Source organism: Anser brachyrhynchus (assembly GCF_964034855.1).
Source record: "Anser brachyrhynchus genome assembly, chromosome: 2".
In the NCBI taxonomy this organism is placed as follows: Eukaryota; Metazoa; Chordata; class Aves; order Anseriformes; family Anatidae; genus Anser; species Anser brachyrhynchus.
In genome coordinates, this window is record NC_137695.1 from 96,811,198 (window position 1) to 96,827,330 (window position 16,133).

Sequence of the window (16,133 nt, forward strand, 5' to 3'; positions counted from 1 at the left end):
AATGCCTAAATTTAAAAAAATCATTTATAGGGTCACATTAATTTTCACCTAGTGCCTTGGAATTTGCTGTGAAAATCCTTTTGTTTGGGGATGTCTTTGGGAGCCCAGTATAGGTTCACTAGTTTTCTATCACAGCCTCAGTTTTTTCAAAGCAAAGGCCTGCTTTGCTGTGGAGGGATGCACACCAGATAATATGAAGGAATTCTTCCAGGGACAACATAAGGACTACTTAATTTTTAAGTATGTGAGAACTCTGAACCTCATACACGAATGAAATACTTCCCGTTTGCTAGGGATTGCTACCTCCTGAAGCTGTAGCACTGGAGCTGAATACACTGAATGATTTAGTTAGATGTATTTCTTGACAGGTAACACTGTGATTAATTTTTTACAGTCATGGGTGATTTAAGAGCATATTTATATATTTATTTCCTTTGTCCTAGTGCTGTCAGAGTTGCAAGAGCCTAAAATAAGCAACATTAAAATAATAATAATAATAATAATAATAATAATAATAATAATAATAATAAAAAAAAAAAACAGAGTAAATCATAGGTGCTTTAGGAATGAACAAAAGACAAGTTTTGAAATTAAAAATTATGTTTTAGAGAAATGTAGGAGAGTGTATGACTGAAGCTTTGGGAATTGCATATAGAGATCTCAACATTTTCAAGGCCCATTTTTCTATGAAGGGACTTTGTTTTTTCCAAATACCTGGGTTTACAGAGGTGTTTATATGCCTAACTATCCCTGGCAGAAGCTGTGGATGGTGAAGGCCTGTGGGTTTCAGTCAACACATGAAGTCTCACATAGCAGAATACAGAGATACTAGGAAAATGAGTAAAATGCACCTTTACTGCTCTCTTTGCCTAATACTTTAATATAACTTAAAGAAGCCATCAATGAAATCAGTCTAAATAAAAATAATAAAATAAATAAATAAACAATAATTAAAAAAAAAAAAAAAACACAAACTAACTAACTTGCATTCACAAAGCAAAAATCACTGGCATCATCCAGTCCATGACTGGGTGGAGCTGAGCAGAGCTGAGAAGCAAGGTCCTTGTCCATGATATTCCCTGGTGGCATTTCCCATCTTCCGTCAATTTTCCTCCCTCTCTGTGGGCCTTCCCCCAGCTGGGGCTGGACAGGTGACCTTAGGATTATCATACAATCACAGAATCACAGAATCACAGAATGGCTTGGGTTGGAAGGGACCTCAAAGCTCATCCAGTTCTTACACCCATGCCATGTGCAGGGACACCTCCCACCAGACCAGGTTGCCCAAAGCCCCATCCAGCCTGGCCTTGAACACCTCCAGGGATGGGGCATCCACAGCTTCTCTGGGCAGCCTGTGCCAGGGCCTCACCACCCTCGGAGTGAAGAATTTCTTCCTTATATCTAATGTAAACCTGCCCTCTTTTAGTTTAAAAGCATTCCCCTTTGTCCTATCATTATTTGCCTGAGTAAAAAGTCACTCTCCATCACAGTTATGTTGTGAACTAGATCAGAGCACTAGCTCAGCTTTTTTATTATTATTATTAATATAATTTATTTATTTCTCACCTTTATCATTTGCAGTTCAGCCCACAAACTCATGCAGGGATAGGAACACCCAGCTGGGCATGGGGAGGTGGCAATGCCTACACCAGGATTCCTGCCATGCTTACAGCACCAGCTATCTAGCTGCTGACCTGAAGCCTTAATCAGTTCATAAAGGATGATATTACACTAAAATTCTTTCATATTATACACCTGAGAATCTTCTACCAGAGGTTATCCCCAAATGGCTTGCTAAAACAGAGTAAAGAAATCCAGGAGAGAGGCAGTCAGGGTGCTCACAGCACTGAGAAGGAGTGTCACCTAGTCCCCTGATTTCTTCTGCCTCCTTCCACTGGAGAATTTATTGCTTTTTCTTGGTTTAAAATAAATTAATTTAGTGAATATGAAATAGACCTGTATGATTTATTTCTAAGAATGCGTGTTCCTGTTAGCTCACACATGGAGCCAGCATTTTGACTGGTGCCAGATTTACATTATTTGCACATGAAAATGAAACCACACTATGATGTAGTACTTGAAACCGCACAATGATGTAGTACTCTACATATTGCACTTACAGATTCTCAGTTCTATATGTATTTGGAAGCCACAGTCTGTTGCTTCTTCTGTTGAGATTTCTAAAGATTAAAAAAAAAAAAAAAAGCAACTTACAAAACCAGAAGCAAATATTACAGCTCTGCTAGGTATAAGGCATGATTCTCTTAGGAGTGGCATTCACTTTTTTTTTCTTTTTTTTTTTTTTGGTGGGAGGATTACAAAGAAGCATAATTACATGTACACGTTGTCCTGAAAAGAAATATAATAAGCTCAATTTAATCCTTTTGAGGGAGATACAGGAGAGGTTCAAGGCAATTCCCCTCTAGATTAAGAAAGTGTGAAAATAACTCTTTATGCTCCCACAAGAAAGCCATAACAAACCTGAAAACCTGCTATAAAAACATACATGTGTTTTGCCAGCTGACCGAGACACGTAGTCCTAGGTCAGAACAGGTCAGAACAGGAGCTTTCCTGTCCAGCCCACAAGGAGGATCGGTGACAGCACAGCATCACCCGTCTGTCATTAGGAAGGAAATGTTTTGGGAGCAAAGAACAAAGCTTACACAAACATACTGCATCAATGAATGTCAGAATTTAATATCCTGAGCTTTTGTTGCTTTGCATAATTTAGCAGGAGATGGTTACCAGGATCAAGTAGTGGAAAAAGCTTTTCCCCTGAAAATGTCAAGACAAATGAGCATTGACTATGCACAGCCTGGCAAGGCACAGGTTAAAACCCTATCTCCAACAGCCAGGGGCCTTGCAGCTGCTGGCAATTAGGCTTGTCAGCATTCCTCCTAAAAGCTCCTGCTGGCATATGAGAACCGGGGGTAATTGGGAGCAGCAGTCATCTTCCTTGAGGCTGGAAGCCTGTGGGAGCAGGACTGAGCTGCTGGGTGTGTGGGGTGGCTGGGTTGGCATGCTTCTCAGCAAGCATCCCCGTGTGCTTGACAAGCGGTGGGAAACTGGAGCTTGTTTTGCTTTGGGCTTTGCTCTGACTGGCAGCTCGGAGCAGGCTGTGCCCATTTCAGATGTCTTCTGAGATGCTGACCTTGCTCTGCTGCCTGGAGATTTCAGCGATCTGTGCTGCTGCAGGGACATCCTCTTGGCTTTGTGGGTGGGGATGTTCTTATCGCAGGTTGTTAATGATTTCACACACTTTTCACTTGAGGGCACTCTTGTGTTCCCAGAGTTAGACTGCAGAAAGCTTGCCCTGTCCCACCAGGGAGACTGCTGCCCATCGGGTCTACATCAGCCTGGAAAGCAAGGCTGAATGCCTTCAGCTAACAGGGGGCTGTGACTGGAGAGAGCAGCTGCCCTTTCTCTCTTCCAGTTCAATTTAATATGATGACTAATTGACTGTGATTGAATAAAACAGTCATCGTTACCCAGGACTTGAGCAATGAAGCTTTGAGAATGTTGGTGTGGAAAGAGCAATTTCTGCTTAGTGCAGAAGGGAGTGGTGTGTACTCTCTTTGTACTAAAAAGAAAAATGATGAGGAAAAAAAAAAAAAAAGCACCCACTTAACACCCCACTATATCCCAAAAGCTTTAGGGGAGAATCCAGGTCTTGGGTATAAAGAGTATAATAACTCCTGGGTGCCAAAGTTCAGATACTGGAAATCCCTTCTCAACAGTAAGCTAATCCTTGCAGTACCCAAATTCCACAAACACGTCAGGATTTTGCTTTGTTTCCTGGAGAATGGCATAGGGTTTTACCTCTGATGTGTCAAGAGGTATTTAGTCCTGCCCACGACTGAATAGCTGCTGACCTATTTCTTACAACGATCTGAAAAAGGTTCCTCCTTTTGGCATTTCTTTGCCTACCCTTGTGTGAGCAGGATCTGAGAGGTTTGCTCTGGAGGCACCCACCGGACCACGGGTCCTGTGTGAATCAATGGAAGGGTCTTCTTGCTCAGAAGTAGTCAGAAGAGTGTGCTCCTGTTTGGCTGAGCCATTTGGAGCATTTATTGCATATAAGGAAGAGAGAGGTTCAATTTTCATGCTAGTTGGAGTTAAAACCTGACCCTGCTGGAAGAGTGGCCCCATCTGAGTGGGAGAGGCTGCCTTCTGCATCTTCTCCAGAGCAGAGCACCGTGCAGAAATGGCTCCTGTTCTGAGAGCCACAACAAAAATAGGCATTCAGATGCTATGCCTGGTCCAAGTGATTCTCTGTGTCTTTTATCCAAAAGCTCCTTCATGGAGAAAGGCAGTTTGTGGCAGAAGCCTGCACATTTGTGTATATGCATATCTTTATGAGCCCATTTGGAAAAGGGTGACTTAAGTAAAGAGAGAGGAGTCAGTCTCTCTCTAATTACTGACCTTTGGCTGGGGGGATTCTACTTCTGTCCAACTTTCGTGCTTGTTTGAGCATCCTTCTTGCCAGGTCCCATAGCATGGAGACCAATTCTGGAAATCCTGAATTGGTTAAAGGCCTGAAAAGAGCACGGCTGCTTGTCCAAGTAAGCTTGCAGAAAATGCTACTTTTTAAACAGCAGCTGCTTAGGAAAACCTAGCCAAGGCTCAGAACAATGCAGGAACACAGGATTTGTTTAGCATGGTTACCCTGGAGAGAAGAGCACTAGCACAGCTCCCTGACTCAGGGGGGAAGCACAATTTCCCTGTCAAAAATGATGCAAAGTGTTATACAAGGTGCCACTCTTTTTTTTTTTTTTTCCTTTTTTTTTTTTCTGAATGTTTTCTTCAGATCTGAAAGCCCAGCAAAGCAAGAATGGATCTATCTCTTTACTAGGATGCTCTGCACAGAGTTGCCTGTGGACTTCAGGCTGGTCAGCCCAATGATCTATGTGGATGGGTGACCTGAGCATCACCTCTATCATTTACACGGCTCTTCTATTGCAGCTCCTGCCATCAGTGCAGTGGCACCTCCTCTGCCACTCAGCATGTGTGCCTGGTGGTGTGGCTGCAGCCCCACGGCATGACTACTGCTGCCTGCTGGAGCTGAGTGAGGCTTCTAGTGAAAGGACAAGGGGTAATGGCTTTAAACTAAAAGAGGGTAGGTTTACATTAGATATAAGGAAGAAATTCTTCACTCTGAGGGTGGTGAGGCACTGGCACAGGCTGCCTGGAGAAGCTGTGGATGCCCCATCCCTGGGGGTGCTCAAGGCCAGGCTGGATGGGGCTTTGGGCAACCTGGTCTGGTGGGAGGTGTCCCTGCCCATGGCAGGGGGGTTGGAACTGGATGGCTTTAATGTCCCCTCCAACCCAAACCATTTTGGGATTCTCACCTGGGGCTGGATGCATGGGGGGAGTGAGAGCTGGAGACAAAAGCATGGAGCAACTCAGGTTCCTGGGAGGCTTTTTAGCCTTTGGGTTTTGTATGAATTACATAATGCACTTCCTTGCATTTTTAAGTCAACCTCTGCTCCCTTAAAACAGCTTAGGGCACAATTTCACCACTTTAAAGAAGCCTATGTACTTAACTCATATAAGTAAATTACACTTCTTCAAATTTCTTATTGATGTAATAACGCATCAGAATCATAGAATCATTTAGGTTGGAAATTCCTCCAAGATCATCAAGTCCAAATGAAGGCATAGTTTTCAGCAATTCAACAATGAAATTTTTTATGGGATTGTCTGCTTTGTCAGTAAAGTGGGTCACTGTGGATGGAAGAGGAGTCCTTCTGTTTTTACACTTATTTCTGTAAGGTAATAAGCTCAGTCTATTAGACACACAGAATAATGGTATAGGAGGAAAGAAAGAAAAATTTAGACTTGGGAAAAGAGAATTCTCTATTGCTGATACTCCATGTGACAGGAGATTATTTTTAATGTGTGAAGTGACCCAGTAACATGGAATTTCACACAAATTTCACACTTTCCTCCACGTACTAGAGGGAAATATTCTTAGAAATACAGCTGCTTAAAGAAAGGGGGGGAGGGGAGCATGGGGGAAATTCAACAAATTGAGGGTTTGTTTTTTCCTCTGCTGTGAGCAATGAGCTTGTAGGTGGGAGTACTGAACCTCACTGCTCTCTCTGTCTGCTCTCCTTGCTCTTTCAGGTTTGTGGAAATACATTGAGCTACCTTCTCTGCCCCCAAAGAGGGCATGAAAGGAGAGGTGTGGGACAAACAGAGTGCATGCTCTGCTCCTCTCCTCATCTTCCAGAGAAGCTGAGCTCACCGGGGAGGGGAGCAATTTACTGGCAGTAATTGCCATCCCAGCCTCTCCTTTCCATCCCTTTTGAGCAAGAAAGACCGAGGGAGGTTTGTGACTCTTGAAGGGATTGTCTTCACAGCAGTGCTAGCTGAAGACAGCATGCAGAGCATGGCCCAGCAGGATGCAGATCCCTGTGCAAAGCCCCTGGCCAGTCCCAGAAAGCTCTGAAGATGAGTGAGTTGGCCTGGGGGGGGGGGTGTGGAAGCTCAAGTCCTGCTCATGCTTGAACTGTAAATGCAGAGGGCATGCAGCTACAAGCTGCTGGTGAGCTTTCACTTATCTGATGCTAATCCAGTTAAACGCCAATGAAATAACTATGCTGCTAGAGCATCTTTATAGGAAGTGATCAGCTCACTTGAGCTATCTTATAGATAGATAACTTACGCCAGCTTCACTGTGAGGACCAGTTTCTTCTGGAGGCGCTTCTGCAGCCAGGTGGTTTACAAATAACTCCTTCATGTGCCATTCCCAGGGACAGAGGGTTAAAAGCAAACCTTACTTTCCTTCGTAAGTAGATTCCAAAAATCAGACTGTGTACTATTCATCTGCTTAAGGTTTAACAAGTGTGATTCACTAACAGTTGAAAAAAGGCTAAGAAAACTCTTTTGTTTGCAGCACTGTGTTGCTGTTCTTTGAGTAAAAACTATCCTGACACAGAAAAGAGAATGGGGCACAATAGGCATCAACCAACTGTATGAAAGGATGCCAGACTTTATGCAAGATGTTTGTTTTTACAGCTGGCTCATGAAATGTAACACCTGTACTATGTTTTACAGTGACAAGTTGCTCAGAAAACAGCTGCTCCTGGAGCAATATTTTCATTTGCTTTTTTTTTCTCCTCCCCCTCTGCTTCCTCTTCAGATAATGGCTCTGGGTCAGGAGAAGGAGGTGAGTACCCGACCCCAGTTACACATGCTTTTGGTCTTTTTTAGTATACATTTATCTGTGTCTGTTTTACCTAAGGAGTTGCTGTGGTACAGGAATTAAGGAAAAGTTATGACAACTTAAAAATAAGCTTGCATGCTGTAGTGTGCAGGAATAGTTTGTAGTGTGCATTTGACTCTCTCAGATATGACCTATATCATTTTTCATTTGTTTCATGCATGCTAAAATGGTATTGCCAGCAATGTAATGTAATAGTTATATCTGTACTAAACCACCATTCCACCTTTATCTCACTCCTGGAAATGTCTATCCACAATAAATGTCTTGCTTATTTATTTCCTTGCATGCATTTCCTTAGTGTCTTCAATGTCTAGCTATCACTTTATCCTTGGCAAACATGTTGCCTAAAAATGTGCAGATTACAGTAAGATATGTTTTTAATAAATATTTTAAATGTTCTTGTTCAAAGCTGTGTATTCAAAGAGGGCAAATAGCACAACGGGTACTAATGGAAGTGTCCCTGTCTTTGAACATATCTTAACCTCCTTCCAGTGGTTAAAAAATTATATGCAATTTTATCTTAATTTTATCATTGATAACAATAGCAAGAATACGTATAGAATGAAAACATGTGAGATATATCATAGAATCGTAGAATGGCTTGGGTTGGAAGGGACTTCAAAGATCACCCAGTTCCAACCCCCCTGCCATAGGCAGGGATGCCACCCACTAGGTCAGGTTGCTCAGGGCCTTATCTAACCTGGCCTTGAACACATTACGTGTTGCGGTGTATACTGATGGGACTGACTGTATACAAGTCATTGTGTTTGACACCTCAGTTTAAGTATCAATTGCCCAAACAACGTCCCCTCAAAGCTCTCAGGGACCTTAGGTTTTCATGTCTGTTTCTTAATGGCCTATATGAACAGCAGGAGGCTCTGTTGGCCTGGTCCCGATATCCTTTCCTCCACTGTGTGTTCTGGGCGGCTCTGTACTGTCTGGAGACACGCAGGTGGGCAGCACGTGGGGCAGGGACCCATCGTCCCTGGGGCACTCCCATGAGAAATGCCATGCATCCAGTGAGCAGTGCTTGCTAAGACTGTCTAAACAGATGTTTCACCAGGTCATGCAAGGTCCTATCTCCAAGTGACATGGTATTGTGTTACCTCAAGCCGTCTAGCACAGTTTGAAATATTGGAAGTCTCATGTGTGCAGCTATGTGAAAATGTAGACAATCAATGGCATCACTGTGTGGCTAAGCACAACACTTAACTTTCCAAAAACCAGGAGCTAGCTCCTTTTTTCTTCATGTAACAAGGCAAGGCATTTCCCACAGCTTTAATAACTTTCTACCAGAAAATTCATGGGCTGCTGGTAGCACTCAGCCATTCTCATGTGTTTTCTTTTGGTTTGCCTTGTTTTCTTCTGAGCCGTACCTGAAGGACCAATTTCCTGCTCAAGCACTGCCTCGTGTTACCTTCACTGGTGATTTTCTTCTGATGCTTTTCTTCCTGAGCTTGCATCATGCTCTTTCCCCAGCTCTGCTTGCTTCCCACTTTGTTACCCAGCTCGTTATTTCCCTACAGCTGCTCCCTGCAAGCTGCTTGCCTCAGTACTACTATGCACTTCTTATAGGAGACAGATCACAGTAATTTGGCCCACCTCTGACTTTTATTTTTGCTACAGTTTTAGAAATGCTTGAATGCTGTTGGGATTTTTTGTAGTATTTCCCCAATCAGATACAAAAATGTCCATTAAGTCTCTTGTAAATTTTACTGTGTTGGTCTGGAGTAGATAACTGACAGATGTGGGGATTCTTTGGGCTATTTTAATAACAGTTTGGAAAAAAAAAAAAGTAGGACAGAACATGCTGTCTTTTGTTGGCTACTCACTGATGAGGTGAAAAATACAAGTTCAAATATATTTGTTGCTTGATTTGGGGCAGGAGATTGAACACACTGTCTCTTGGTAAGAGAGTCCCAAACTGCATCTCCCTTGGCTTCTGCTGTTGTAGCTGTTCTCACTTAAAATATCAATTGAGCCTGGGATAAAGGGAACTGGAGAAAGGAGACAGCCTGGAGGTTGGAAGGATGCATGCTTCAGAAGGGCTTTGTTATCTGCGACTCAGTGCACGAGTGAATTATAATTATTTATGTAAAATAGGATGGCATTAGCTGAAGAGATTTGGTGGTCTCTCCAGGCTTCCTTGTAGCAGTGGCTAGTGTGTTGTCTTGGGGGTGGAATATGCATGTTCTGTTCACTTTGGGCAGAGAGAAAAGAATTGTATCTGCTTCCCTTCACCCCATGCAAGTGCCTATACTTCTTCGGTATTGAATAAAAAAGGGACAACGTACCTGTTATCACTACATATTTCAAAAGTTTTGTGATGTTAGCCCTCCATTTCTTCAGGCCAAATGAAATGTTCCCCCTTTTATCCAGTATGAAAAAGAGTTGGGTATAGTTCTTAATTTTAGATAGAAAAAAAAAAAAAAAGAAAATTAAAAAAAAACAACTAAATGACAAGAAATTGTAATTCCTGCCTGTTGGGACTTTTTTTTTTTTTCTTTAGATATATCTAGGCCTAATTACTGATACAGTGAACTACTGCTTTTCCCATCTACCTTTGTCACTGCACTGGGTATAGTACTTCTGCAGAACAATTGGCTAGTCATTGAGTCATTTCCTTCAAAGGATGGAATGCACTGTTATTTTGATTATTGAACTCTGCTCTGACCAAAAACTTGAACATTGTTGTGCTCAAAATATTTTCATACCTGGAAGTGTTTTTATTCCATTATTCAAGTAACTGTAAAAGTGTCACAAGAGGACATTAAAGACATCTGAGATGTATTACATGTTAAGGAAATTCATAATTAAAACAAATTTTGAAAAGAGCATTCAACCTGTTGAGGCTGGAATTACATTATTCAGGATCCGAAAAAGAGAAAGTCCAGCTACAGGACAGACTGGAGCACAGCACAGTTCTTTCCTGGCCCAGTCTTCCCCATCTTCTTCCAAAGGAAGCCAGAACATGCTGAGATATAATAATCACCCAGGCCTTAGAGGTTAATAGCATACTCTTGGCTAAGAGTGCCCAAATGGGGACCAAGTTGAGTAGGTTATATGCCCTGTGGGTTAGATGCAAATGTTGCTTGTAAAAAGCAGTGGAAGTGGGGCAAGAGAGAGGGATCCCGTAAGCGAGTGAACAAACTTGCTTAGAAATTTCTTATTAGGATTTACATTTCCAGATGTTAATCACAGAATCAGTGTTTGCTTTGTTTCTTACATATGGAATTAGTAGGCTTGTGCATACACCAGTGATGCTTGCACACACAAAATGGATGAGTGTAGCTGCTTGTACACGTTCAGGAAGCACTGTCATTGCTCTGCAGGAGATGTACTGTTTGCTGGTAGATTTTTAAATCTGAAGGAAAGTACGGGGAAAGTGTCTGGATTCTGCTCTTTAGTTGCTATAGATCTGCTGGTGACAGTTTCCTCTGCTTAAATTAGCTGCATGCCTCCCATGCGGCTAAGATTTGTGCTAGTGGTTCGTGTTGTTCTGTTTCATTTTCCAGATGCATAGCAAGCTCATTAATGATTCTGAAATTTGACTTCATGCAGAATTTCCCTCCTACTCCAAAGCTGTATGATGTTAAATGCATTAATTTTAATGTAAAAAAAAAAAAAAAAAAAAGATTTAGAACTGATTAAAAAACAAACACTCACACACACACACTAAAAACCTCTTCCTCAATGACTATTTCAGACAATATCTTGCCTTAGAAGTTGTTATGCATGACAAAAATGCTAAAGACTGTGGAACTACTGATCCAGATTCTCTCCCAAATCATATTTACTGTTACAAAGATAGGAGATTTTAGTAAAAGAATTAGGAGTGGGAGAATTTTTTCAGTACAACTGAATGAAATAAAGGAACATCAGTTTTAAGGGTGACAGAATTGTCTAGTTGCCCTCTGACTTGCTGGGTAAACAATTTCCATTTCCTATGGTCTGACGGCACAGTATTCATAAAGAGTTACAATCAAATTACTCATTTTGCTTATTCCAGAAGTCTGAGCCTTCAATTAGCATAATAAAAATTATAGTTATGAAACCAAGCTGTTGATCACTTGTGGCAATGGGTATCCTGATGCCACTTCTAAGAATAGTATGCATTATTAATTCAGAAATTAGAGAAATTTCAAAACCCTCATTGCTCTACCGTTATGTTTCACCCCTACAGAAAACAACATCAGAGAGTGGGACTCAGCCCTACAAATGTTGCCTACTTAAGTTCACAGCTGGTAACTGTGGGATGTGCTAGATTTGCATCTAAGATATGGGCTTCTCACAGTAACCTCTTATGAATTATTCTGCAATTTCCTTGTTCTGAAGAATACGTTCATAAAAATGGCTTCTGATCCATTTTCTTTAATCTGTGATTTGTTACTGTTTGAGATAGAACTAGTGAAAGAGAAACTACAATCTCAGATTCATGTTCATCTCTGCCAGTAGTAAATTGTAACACTGTTTGGCCTGCTGGATGTAGTTCCACAACTGATAGATCAGGGCACAAAAAAGGACCATGTGTACATACAGGAGAAAAATGTCTTGCTTGCATGCCACATGTTATTGTTTCTAATATGAATTTTCCCTTTAAGAATTTTATTACTGGTGGAACCTGCCTCATTCTCCCTATAAAAATAACTGTCTTGACCCAGTAAAGTAACCTCAGGAAGATTAACTTTCATAGGATTACATGAATATGACTAAGGGTGAGCTTTCACAGTATTTTCTGCAAGGTACTTTCTATGTGAAAATAGTTTTTTTCCTCAGTTTTACAACTTGAGAGTAGCCAAGAAGGTCCAGAAAGGAGCAGTCATCTTAGTGATCTCCATTCCCTCTCATAAGGCAAAGAGCTGGCAGTCAGTGCTCCTAGCCAGGCAGAAAGCCCTATCACTTAGCTGAAGTGCCTTTATGTTCAGAAGCCCTCACTCTTGCTTTAACTCAATATTCTGAAAATATTTTAAAAAGATCCCACAACTACATTGCCCAACTAGAAGTGAGACAACTCTAACAGAAATTGGAGCCACTGCACTAAATTCTGTTCAGACTTACAATCACAAGATACCTTTTAGAAGAAATTTTGACCCACTGCACATGGGAACATTGATTCTGAAAGGAAAGCTTTTTGAAGACAAATCTGGTTCCCATTTTTTTGGTCAAAGATATTGGTGACAAAGGTAATTTGCTCTCATCTGGCAGCATCCTTATTTGTAAGGCTTTTCTGGTTGTACTTTCCATTTGGCATGCAGGCATAGTTCAATAACTTTTGAAGGGGAGCCTTATTTCTTCTGAGTTCCTAGGTCCTACATTTGCTAAACTTTCACTTCTGAGCAGTTCTTCCCGTCCCCCTCCAAGTAAAGGCCCTTCTGCCTCTTGCTCCAATTCTTCCTTCATTTCTCCATTTGATGCTGCAAGCAAATGCCAGTTGCAATGTTGACTTAATGTTGCAGCTAGGCCTTTGCAAGGACATGTTGAAAACCATCAGCATGTATTATGTACGCCACCACATATCTAAGAAATGCCAATGGCTTTTCAAGCCAGCTTCTTGGAGGCAAACCAGTGTCCTAGAAGAGGCAGGTTCGGTGGTATAGTAACATACCTACAAGGGTGAGATTTCTAACACTCCTACAATGCCCATGACATTAATTTTTTATTCCTTTTGTTCAGCGTGTGTCTGTAACTAAGCAAAATGCACTTTTGATATCAAAAAAAAAAAAGATGTAGTAGTTAGACAGATGGCACCCAATCATTTCAGGCTTTTAAGCTAAGGAAATAACATGCTTGCAATACATATAAGTAAGTTAATTATTATTAAAATAATTTGTTTTGAATTTCTAATCCCTCTGAAACCTAATAGCTAAAGTATCTTGTGATGAACGTCTAGCAGATTGCATTTAGTAATTAATAAATTGATATACAGTATGTGCTTTTTAGCAGGCTGCCATCTGTTCCTTCCCCTCACTGGGGACAACACTTATCCAATAATTGTCACACAGTCAGGGTGGTATAAACAGACATGGCTTAGAACCTCAAATCATTTTTTTTTTTAATTTTAATTTGTGATAATGCTACTGATTTGTTTTAATGTATTTTAATATGACTGCAGGAGCTTGCTGGTGATTAACACCCTGGATAGGAGGTAACATCACATCTTTTAGGCATATTTCTATAATGGTGAGTGATTTAGAGAGATGTAAGTGCTGATTCCATCATATGGTTTGTCACTGAGTATAGCTGTAACTTCAAATAGCCCTATTTATTTCTGTTGAGATCCTATCCCCAGTAGGTAAAATTAACCAAACTAGGTAAAATTTCCAAACTAAAATTTCCAAGAATTACTGTAATTTCACCTTTAGTTCAGCAAGGCGAGGCAAGAGCCTGAATGGTCAGGCCTTGTTTTGGTGAGAACTTGCCCTTAGCAGGGATTTCAGGAGCAAGAGTGCCTGTTCAGAAGGATGCAGGGGCCAGGGACACAGAAAGACAGATTCCTCTTGCTTTCTGGACAGGATCACTACTAATAAAAGAGAGCAGATTCTTCTTATTCAGCCTTAATAAGGCCTGCAGAACTGCTTGTGGCGTCTTCGTGAAATGGTGGGATGTCTCCCTCGGTGTCTGATGACTTCCCTGTCCTTTCCATTTTCCACCACCATCCACTTATGCATAATTTCCCTAGTGGTTTCTCTGAAGTTGTTGTGTCTTCCTTTGGAGAAAAAGGAGTTTGGTGCATTTCAGACAAGACAGTGGAGAGAACGAGTATTAAATTTCTCCAGCCAGAGGGTCTTGCAGTATGAAAGCTGATCCAGCTCTTACAGTAGATTTCCCCAATGTTATCTTCAGTGTGGTTATGCATGGAAGCAAAATAGAAACTTGAGTTGTCAAAAGTGTAAAATCTATAAGACATAACAAGGGTAGCAGTGGTAGGTAGTCTTGCAGTGTGAGGCCTTGAGTCATTTGCTTGTGCGCATCCTCAAGTCCTGCACACACTGTCATTATAACAACCACAGGGCAAACATATTGCCGTGGCTGGGCTGTGATTAAGATATCAACTTCAAACTCAGCCTCTTCAGGCACCTCAAACTCAGCCTCTTCAGGCATCTCAATCATAAATAGACCAGGCATCCTTTTATTAAATCTGTACTGCCTATTCTTGCAAAATCAAATTTTGAAGGCTGCTGTCTTTACTGGAGCATGCTTATATAGAATCATAGAGTGGCTAGGGTTGCAAGGGACCTCCAAGATCACCCAGTCCCAACCCTCCTGCCATAGACAGGGACGACACTCACTAGATCAGGTTGCTCAGGGCCTCATCTAACCTGGTCTTGAACACCTCCAGGGATGGGGCATCCACAACCTCTCTGTACAACCTGTTCCAGTGCCCCAACACCCTCTGAGTGAAGAATTTCCTCCTAATCTCTAATCTAAATCTCCCCTCCTTTAGTTTAAAACCACTCCCCTTGTCCTGTCATTATCTGATTGAGCTCCCAAACTTTTTTCTAAGTCCTCTTCATGTACTGAAAGGTTTCAATGAGGTCCCCCCAGAACCTTCTCTTCTGTAGGCCAAACAGCCCCAGCTCTCTCAGCCTTTCTTCATAGGAGAGATGATCCAGCCCCTTGATCATCTTTGTGGCCTTCCTCTGGACCTACTATAACACATTCACATCCTTCTTGTGTTGGGAGCTCCAGACCTGGGTGCAGTACTCCACATGGGGCCTCACAAAGGCAGAGCAGAGGGGCACAATCACCTCCCTCGACTTGCTGGCCACTCCTCTTTTGATGTAACCCAGGACACAGTTGGCCTTCTGGGCTGCAAGCACGCACTGCTGGCTCGTGTCGAGCTTTTCATCCACCAGAACCCCCAAGTTCTTCTCTTCAGGGCTGCTCTCAGCGAGTTCTTCTCCCAGTGAGTTTTTCTCCGTCTGTGCTCATGTCTTGCAGTTGGACTAGTTGAACCTCATTAGGTTCACATAGGCCCAATTCTCAAGATTGTCCAGGTCCCTTTGGATGGCATCCCTTTCTTCTGTTATATCGACTGCACCACTCAGCTTGGTGTCATCTGCAAACTTGCTGAGGGTGCACTCGATCCCACTGTCTATGTTATTTTTAAAGATATTAAACAGTACCAGTCCCAGGACAGACCCCTGAAGGACACCACTCATCACCAGCCTCCATTTGGACAGAGAGCAATTGACCACCACTCTCTGGGTGCGACCTTCAAGCCAACTCCTTATCCACTGAATGGTCCACCTATCAAATTCATCTCTCTCCAATTTGGAGACCAGGATGTCATGTGCGACTGTGTCAAAGGCCTTGCAGAAGTCCAAGTAGATGACAGCAGTCGGTCTTCCCTTGTCAACTGATGCAGTCACTCCATTGCAGAAAGCCACCAAATTGGTCAGGCATGATTTGCCTTTGATGAAGCCATTCTGCCTGTCTCAGATCACCTCTGTCTTGCCACATGCCTTGACATTGCTTCCAAGAGGATCTTTTCCATGATTTTTGTGGGCACAGAGGTGAGGCTCACTGAGCTGTAGTTCCTTGGGTCTTCCTTTCTACCCTTTTTAAAAAGGGGCATGATGTTTCCCTTTTTCCACTCACCAGGGACTTCGCCCAACTGCCAGGACTTTTCAACTATGATCCCCCTTGATCGGGAGGCCTGTAGAAGTCCCCAACCACAAGCTGTCTTTTATTGGTGTGGTCCTTAACTTTCACCCACAAGTTCTCAACCTGTCCTGTTATACCTGTTATATCTGCAGCACAATGTACTGCACAGAGAAAGTATCTTTCAGCAAGGTATAGCTCTCCAGACTACCAAGCTAGGCATTTCTTCTAATCCATCTGGGTAGTTTGATAGGAGAACAGGGCCTTCCACATTTGTAAATATTGCTTTTGTATAAGAACC

General features: G+C 42.1%; 1 protein-coding gene across 2 annotated transcripts in view; it reads left to right on the forward strand.

Annotated features, from left to right (window-relative positions):
• Nucleotides 1-16,133, forward strand: part of TMEFF1 (transmembrane protein with EGF like and two follistatin like domains 1) — a 123,244-nt gene that overhangs the window by 75,627 nt on the left and 31,484 nt on the right. For both annotated transcript variants that reach the window (XM_080579340.1, XM_080579339.1), the window contains exon 4: nucleotides 7,145-7,171. In XM_080579340.1, coding sequence (XP_080435466.1) covers nucleotides 7,145-7,171 — 27 coding nt within the window. The remainder of the gene's footprint in view (nucleotides 1-7,144; nucleotides 7,172-16,133) is intronic.